The sequence below is a fragment of the Balaenoptera acutorostrata genome, chromosome 11 (assembly GCF_949987535.1).
Source record: "Balaenoptera acutorostrata chromosome 11, mBalAcu1.1, whole genome shotgun sequence".
Lineage (NCBI taxonomy): Eukaryota > Metazoa > Chordata > Mammalia > Artiodactyla > Balaenopteridae > Balaenoptera > Balaenoptera acutorostrata.
In genome coordinates, this window is record NC_080074.1 from 16580279 (window position 1) to 16588249 (window position 7971).

At 43.4% G+C, this 7971-nt stretch overlaps 1 protein-coding gene across 1 annotated transcript in view; it reads right to left on the reverse strand.

The window, feature by feature from the left end:
- POLR3B (RNA polymerase III subunit B) overlaps positions 1 to 2765 on the reverse strand; it is a 117975-nt gene extending 115210 nt beyond the window's left edge. Inside the window, exon 1 of the mRNA XM_007165735.3 lies at positions 2532 to 2765. Coding sequence (XP_007165797.2) covers positions 2532 to 2603 — 72 coding nt within the window. The 5' untranslated portion in view covers positions 2604 to 2765. The remainder of the gene's footprint in view (positions 1 to 2531) is intronic.
- Between the last annotated feature and the right edge of the window lie 5206 nt (positions 2766 to 7971).

Genomic DNA, 7971 nt, shown 5'->3' on the forward strand with positions numbered 1-7971 from the left:
TGTGCAGGGGTCATCAGGAGTTCGGTTGGGGGCATGTTAAGTTTGAGATACCCATTTGTCTATTTGGAGACGTCAAATAGACAACAAATATAGGTCTGGAACTTGGGAAGAGAGTGGCCTGGAGATCTAAATCAGGGAGAGGTCAGCAAATGGATGGTAGTTAAAGCCGTGTAACAGATGAAATCACCTACAGAGTATATAGGTGGAGAAGAGTTCCATGAAGTGAGATCAAAAACACTCCAACATTTAGAGATGAGGAGCAGAAAGCACATCTAGCAAAGAAGACTGAGGAATGGCCTGAGAGGGAGGCAGACAACCTGGAAAAAGTAAAAACATTTTTCAAGAAAAAAGGTAGGTGGGGGCAGAGGGTATGTAGAAAATCTCTATACCTTCCTCTCAATTTTGCTGTGAACCTAAAACTACTCTAAAAAAAGTCAAATGTTAAAAAAAAAAAAGAAGTGAGTCTGGCAAAACTCATCTATGATGATAGAAATCAAAAGGTGTGGTAGGGCACAGACTGAAAAGGGAACTTTGTGGGATGCTGAAAATGTTCTATATCTTGTATGGGGTGCTAGTTATTTGGGTATACATAAATGTCAAAATTAATGTAAATGAACACTTAGTACTCATGCATTTTACTGTATGTAAATCTACAAAGAAGAATGCGAGAAAGATCAGAGAAGACTATATGAGGAGAGTAGAAAAATCTTGAGGAGATCTGGGGGGGGTGGGGGTGGGGAGAAACAGGTTAGAGAAGTAAGCAGTGGCCAGAATGAGAAAAGGACTCATATAAATATGGTAAGGACTTTAGATTTTGCCCTGAGAGCAATGGGCAGACTGAAGAATTTTAACCAAGGGAGCAACATGATCATATCTGCCTGTTTAAACTGATGGCTCTGGCTACAGAGCAGAGAACAGACTGTTGGAATGGGACAAGTCAGGAGCCTAGGAAATAAGAGATGACAGTGGTTCAGACTTGGAGAACAGGAGAAATGAAGTTTCAGAATTGAGTACATTTTGTAGTTGGGGGCCCTTATGATGGGACGGTGGATTGGATGCAGAGGACCAGGAAAAGGAACTGTTATTCCTGAATCAGAAGACTGGAAATGTAGTACTGGTCCCTTCACAGCTGTGCAAATTCAGAGAAGAAACAGAAATCCTTTAGCCTTATTCCTTCAGCTCTCTGGAGAAACAGTCCAGTCAGCAGTTAAGGATGAGGGCTCTGGAGTCTGACTGCCAGGGTCCAAAATACAGATCAGCCATTTAACAGCCTTCTGAAACTGGGTGAGTTACTTAACCTCTCTGGGCCTTAAAAATCTTCATTGTCAAAATGGGGCAAAAATATTACTTGCTTCAGATGATTAAATAACATAATGCTCGTTAGGCTTGAACAGAGCTGGCACATATGTGCTCAGTAAATGCTGGCTCTTAAATAGCTGTTCAAGAGCTAAAAATTCAGATCAACTATACTTCAATTAAAAAAAAAAAAGTTAAAAATCCAGTATTGCCCAATGAAGATCAGCAGTGTATTGCAGGCACGCACAGATTGAATCTAACAGACTGATTGTAATTCCTTTATTTGCCGAATAATTATTAAAGAAATAGATTTACTGATCCTGTCGGCCATTCTCCTCCTTAAACTTGTCAATGGCATCCCAGGCCTCCTTTAGATGTCTAACAAAACCTTTCATAATCAGGACCCTTATCTGTCACCCTTAATCTCTCCTCTACTTTTCTTCACTCCAGTACTACTGGATTTAATTCCTTAAAAAAAAGATGGTCTTGCCTCCAGGCTTCCAGTGTCCTGTTCCCTCTACCTGAATCTCTCCCTTGACTATTTCTCCACTTCCCATCCTATGCCAACTAAGATTCTGAGGCCCAGAGAAGTTATATGTACCTTTGCAGAAAATAAAATTACGTCAACATCTGAACTTCATTAGGCAGCTCACTGTAGGGCAGTTATCCTTAACTCCTGAGAATCTGATGAAAGCTACGGGGCTACTCCCCCGAAAACACCTAGGCAAAATTTGGAGTAAATTTTCTCGGCGTTTAAAATACTCCTGCAGCCCAAACTTGAATTCCGGGTGAAAAGGAGAAATTACTAGCCTGGGATTCAGACGATCTGGTTTTCCCACCACAGCCAGCTGTGGGACCTCACCAAAGTGGCCTAAGCTCCCTGGACCTCATTATCCCTTTATAAGCCGTCAAAGATGCAATACGTCCCCCAAGGTGGGCGAGAGTCAGTCCTCCCCTGACAACACACGAACACGAGATTGCTTCCAACCCGAGAGCCGTGCGCGGGGCCGCTAGGTCTATGCGGCGGCTGACATCTCCCCTGAGCTTGACCCTTGCACGCACAAGCGGTGGCCGGCTGCGGAGAGGACTCGCGCGCGGAGCCCCGAGCACGCGCGGAGTTCTGAGCATGCGCGAGAGCCGCGGCCCGCCCCGCTCCGCGGCCAGAGCTCTCCGGGCAACGCCTCCCGAGGACGCATCCTAGCCTCTCTTCCGCTCCCCGCGTGCCCTGCCCTCACCTCTACAGTCGGGATCGGCGCAGCCAGCTGCTCCGGGGTCAAGTTCCCAAACTCCTCCGCAAGCACGTCCATGCTGTTCACGACGAAGCAAGGAGCAAATAGAACCCTCACGCGCGCGTTCGCTGCGTCAGGCAAACTGCTGTACCCGTGCGCAGTGGAAGAGCGGTGCGCGGTGGCCTAAATAGTCCCCGCCGCGCAACTTAATTGGAGGCGCGGAAGAAAGGTTCCGCTTGCTCTCGGCAGAACCTGCGGTTGAACCCGGATGTGGCTGAGGCGGAGCTTGGAAACTGCGCCCCCTGGTGTCGCTCGGAAGTCTCGCCTGGGTATTCTTAAACCTCAGCGGACAGATTTTTTTTTTTTTAACATCTTTATTGGAGTATAATTGCTTTACAATGGTGTGTTAGCTTCTGCTTTATAACAAAGTGAATCAGTTATACATATACATATGTTCCCATATCTCTTCCCTCTTGCATCTCCCTCCCTCCCACCCTCCCTCTCCCACCCCTGTAGGTGGTCACAAAGCACCGAGCTCATCTCCCTGTGCTATGCGGCTGCTTCCCACTAGCTATCTATTTTATGTTTGGTAGTGTATATATGTCCATGCCACGCTCTCACTTTGTCCCAGCTTACCCTTCCCCTTCCCCATATCCTCAAGTCCATTCTCTAGTAGGTCTGTGTCTTTATTCCTGTCTTACCACTAGGTTCTTCATGACCTTTTTTTTCCCCTTAGATTCCGAATATATGTGTTAGCATACTGTATTTGTTTTTCTCTTCCTGACTTACTTCACTCTATGACAGATTCTAACTCCATCCACCTCACTACAAATAACTCAATTTCATTTCTTTTTATGGCTGAGTAATATTCCATTGTATATATGTGCCACATCTTCTTTACCCATTCATCTGTCAGTGGACACTTAGGTTGTTTCCATGTCCTGGCTATTGTAAATAGGGCTGCAATGAACATTTTTGTACATGACTCTTTTTGAATTATGGTTACCTCAGGGTGTATGCCCAGTAGTGGGATTGCTGGGTTGTATGGTAGTTCTATTTTTAGTTTTTTAAGGAACCTCCATACTGTTCTCCATAGTGGCTGTATCAATTTACATTCCCACCAACAGTGCAAGAGTGTTCCCTTTTCTCCACACCCTCTCCAGCATTTATTGTTTCTAGATTTTTTGATGATGGCCATTCTGACCGGTGTGAGATGATATCTCATTGTAGTTTTGATTTGCATTTCTCTAATGATTAATGATGTTGAGCATTCTTTCATGTGTTTGTTGGCAACCTGTATATCTTCTTTCTCCAGCGGACAGATTTTATCAGTTATCCCACAATCAAGACCAACAACGTGTATTGTCATTTTAAAAATAATTCAAAGAAAACAGTAAATGGATAATTTGCACAACTTGAGCCACCGAGGCATAGAATTCATTTAATTTAGCCCCAAACTACACATTGTATAGTATGGAAAAAATAGGAAATTTACCAAATGCCTAGTAGGAGGGGATTGGTTCAAAAATTAAGGTACATGTGTGTGATGGCCTATTATACAATCATTAAAATGACCAGAAAGTGAGGAGGAGCTAACTTACCTAGAGAGAAGAGCATAACAGGACAGTAATTAAGATAGTGTTATATTCTAAAAGGGCTAGACAGACGATCCAGGAGTAAATTCCAGCAGAAATTTAGTATGAAAAGATGACATTTTAAATCAGCAGGGAAAAGATGGCTTATCCAAAAAATGATGTTGGAGCTGCTGATTAGCCATTTAGAAAAAAAATACATCTAAGTAAATCCTATACGGATTAAATATTTAAATGTTAACAAAACCTGAGAAGAAAATATAAAGTGAATAAATCCATAACATTGAGCTGTGGCCACCTTCAAGGATAGCAATATAGTCAGAAATCATAAAGGAAAATATTCATAGATTGGATAATATAATTCTAGCCACAGTTTTATGATTCCACGGAAAATTTTAAATTTTCTGAACAGATGGTTAAAAATCACCATGAATGGTTTCCAAGAAATACAAGTTGGCAGAAGAGAAAGGATTGGTATCCCTAATTTAAAGTGAACTTACAGGGACTTCCCTGGTGGCAAAGTGGTTAAGAACCCGCCTGCTAGTGCAGGGGACACGGGTTCGATCCCTGGTCTGGGAAGATCCCACATGCCGCGGAGCAACTAAGCCCGTGCGTCACAACTACTGAGCCTGCGCTCCAGAGCCCGTCAGCCACAACTACTGAGCCTGCACGCCACAACTATTGAAACCCGTGCACCTAGAGCCCGTGCTCCGCAACAAGAGAAGCCACCGCAATGAGAAGCCCGCGTACCGCAACGAAGAGTAGCCCCCGCTCTCTGCAACTAGAGAAGGCTCACGCGCAGCAACGAAGACCCAATGCAGCCAAAAAAATTTTTAAGTTAAAAAAAAAAAATGATAGAGCCTGCCTTGTAGCGGGTTGTGCAGTTATATGAGATCAATTATATAAAGTGGTTAGACCAGAGGGTAAGTAAGTATTTTACTACATTCTGAAAGAAAAAAATTATATTCAGGTTCTCTACCATGCCGGCAAGTGCAGCTGCTGGGACAGATTACTAGGTTTCCTTTCTTCTTCATAAAGCCTTGCGATAAATCCCTAGGTCCCTTTCCCTTGAAAGCTGAACAAGGCTAACATACCAAGCTTAGACATCAAAAGATAAATCTTCACTTGAAAAATAGAGAACAAGAGGGTACAAGTTGCTAGTACAAACGTACCTTCTAAAAGGTTAGATTAAATCATGGAGGATAAAGTCATACCTGATTTACTAAATGAAATTAGAACATGTTGGGTGTGTCACTATCCTTTGAAGTTGACAGCAAGGACAATAACTGCAGCCGTATATGTACCCTTGAGTTTCTCTGCCAATGACAATATTGGGCTTAATGAACCACGGGTGTGATATGATTTGACAATTTTTGGTCTTATGTACTTAAGTACTCAATCATCACTTCTCACAATACTAAAACCTCTTGAAGCGTGAAAGAGATTTAGGACAAATAAATGAGCTATTGTAATGTATTCTGTCCACATTATGCTTTAGAGTTTGTAGACAATTTCAAATACATTATCTCATTTGATTCTCACAATAGCTCTGCGAGGCAGTCAGGTAGGTTAGGAAATGGATGTTCAGGGAGACTAAAAGATTGGCTTCAGGTCTTATAACTATGAAGCAGAAGTGAATTCAAACTCAGGTCCTGTGACTCTCAGTCCCATGCTTTTACTGAATAATGAGTGGAAAATGTTGGTACCTGACATCCCCAGAGGTAGAACAGGCTGAATTTTAGTTTTAAGAAGGATTCAAGTGAAAAAAATACGTTGCACAAAAGATGGCACTCCCCACGCCCATGGCATACTTTGCCAATCAGCCACACAATTCTTTACTGCTTGTCCTGGATTTAGCTTCAAAATCCTCTCAACACAGTGCTCTGGGAGCTAATACTAAAAGATCAGAGCAGACACATGACCTTCAACTTATTTTCATGGGACTTCCCTGGCGGCCCAGTGGTTAGGACGCTGCACTTCCAATGCAGGGGTCTCGGATTCGATCCCTGGTTGGGGAACTAAGATGCTGCATGCCGTGTGGCATGGCCAAAGTGGGGTGGGGTGGGGTGGGGAATCAGGTAATTCCTGCATGGTCTACTAGGCAATGCCCAGCACTTCATTAACACAAGGACGCAGTAAGTTCTGTTGTTCATTAAAAAATAAACTTATTTTCATAAAAGGAGGATTCATAGGGCTTATTCAAGGAAACTGGAGGGATCCGAGGTGGAGACTGTTGCTAATGCTTACCACTACCCAACACCCACGGCCGCCTTTTCTCCTGGGCACATCTTCCTGACTCCTTTGCAGTTAGGTGGGGCCAGATGACCATCTAGCCATCTAGTCATCAACTAACGATCTAGTTAGTTCTGGCCAATGCACCATGAGTAGAAGTGGGTGATCCTTTTCTTTCCCTTATCTTCTGAGTGATTAAGGAGACGCTGAAGGTTTCAGGGACTGTTGAGTTACAAGATGGATGGAAGTTGAGTCTCTAAGTGGCTGAATGGAGTAGGGTCCTCGACACACACACGAACCTTCCCTAAACTTTGAACTACAATTTGAGAAATAAGGTTATGCTGAGGCTTTGCTCAGCAGTTCATCTACACACACCAATAAAGGTTGACTTCAATGACTATGCCCTTCCTGGAATCATCTTCTCGTGTCATTTTTAGAGGTGATGCTGGATTGGGGGACCTCTTCACACATTTCTCCCATTCAAGTTTTAAAGACCTCATGAGTGCACATGATAGTGGATTTGTTTTTCTCTTTCTGCTCCTTCCTGTTTGGAAGAAATCCCTAGTTGGGTGACCTTGGTGGTAACACAGGAGTCTAAGGGTCAGCTACTGTCTTGTTCCATCCCCTGCAAATTAGAGCCTGGGCCCTTGACAGAGATTCTTCCAACTGAATGTTGATATCCGAGACTTTAAATCTTGAGCAAATGAGGCAAAGCAGCAAGGACAATTGAGAAACCAATCTCTGAATCCAGCTTGGCTGAGGTCCTACGCTTGCACTGCCTTGGTTCTTACCCATTTTCCAAGCTTAATTCCCCAGGTAAAACAGATTCTATGAGGTACTTAAACCTCTCCAATAAACTCTCTTTCTGCTTCTGTTAGCTACAGTCCATTTCTACATGGACTCTCGTGCCATGTGTTCATGTGTGAGTATGTGTACACATACACACACAACACAGAATATTCTAGCACCAACAGCAAGTGTTCTTTGCCAGGGCAATCCTTCCAAAACATAAATTGCTTGTAACCTTCTCCTGTTTCAAAAGATTCAATGGTTATCTCTTTCAGGACAAAACCCTCCCTTTTGAGCATGACATCCCAGAAGCCTTTTACCTTGCTTGTTTCCCCTCTCATCACTTCCCCTCTTCTATAGGCTGACCCTTGGCTTACCATTTCTCCACACCGTCGTACCCACTGTGCACTTGGCCTCTTGTGCCTTTCCCTTTCTTGGCAAGTTCCTGCCTACCCTTCATGCTTTAGCTCAAGGGTGACCTCCACGAAACACAGTCTGGCAGTATTTCTTCTAACACTACGTGTATGTGTTTTATTGCCCGAATTACACCTTATTGCAATTGTTCACAAGTTTGTCCTTCTTACTAGGTTACAAACTTCTTCAGGACAGTGTCTGTCTAGTCATCTGTGTATCAAAGATCTAGGATACTTCTTGGCACACCATAGATGCTCAATAGCTATTTGTTGACTGAATGAACGAATGAACATGACCTGATGTCTGTGAGGCTCTGATGATCAGCAGAAGAATCCTTCTAAAACAACTGCAATAAAGACTGTGCAGTATTCCAGCCCTGAGTTACCCAAAGGTGGTTTAGAAAACAAAGAGACACCAGC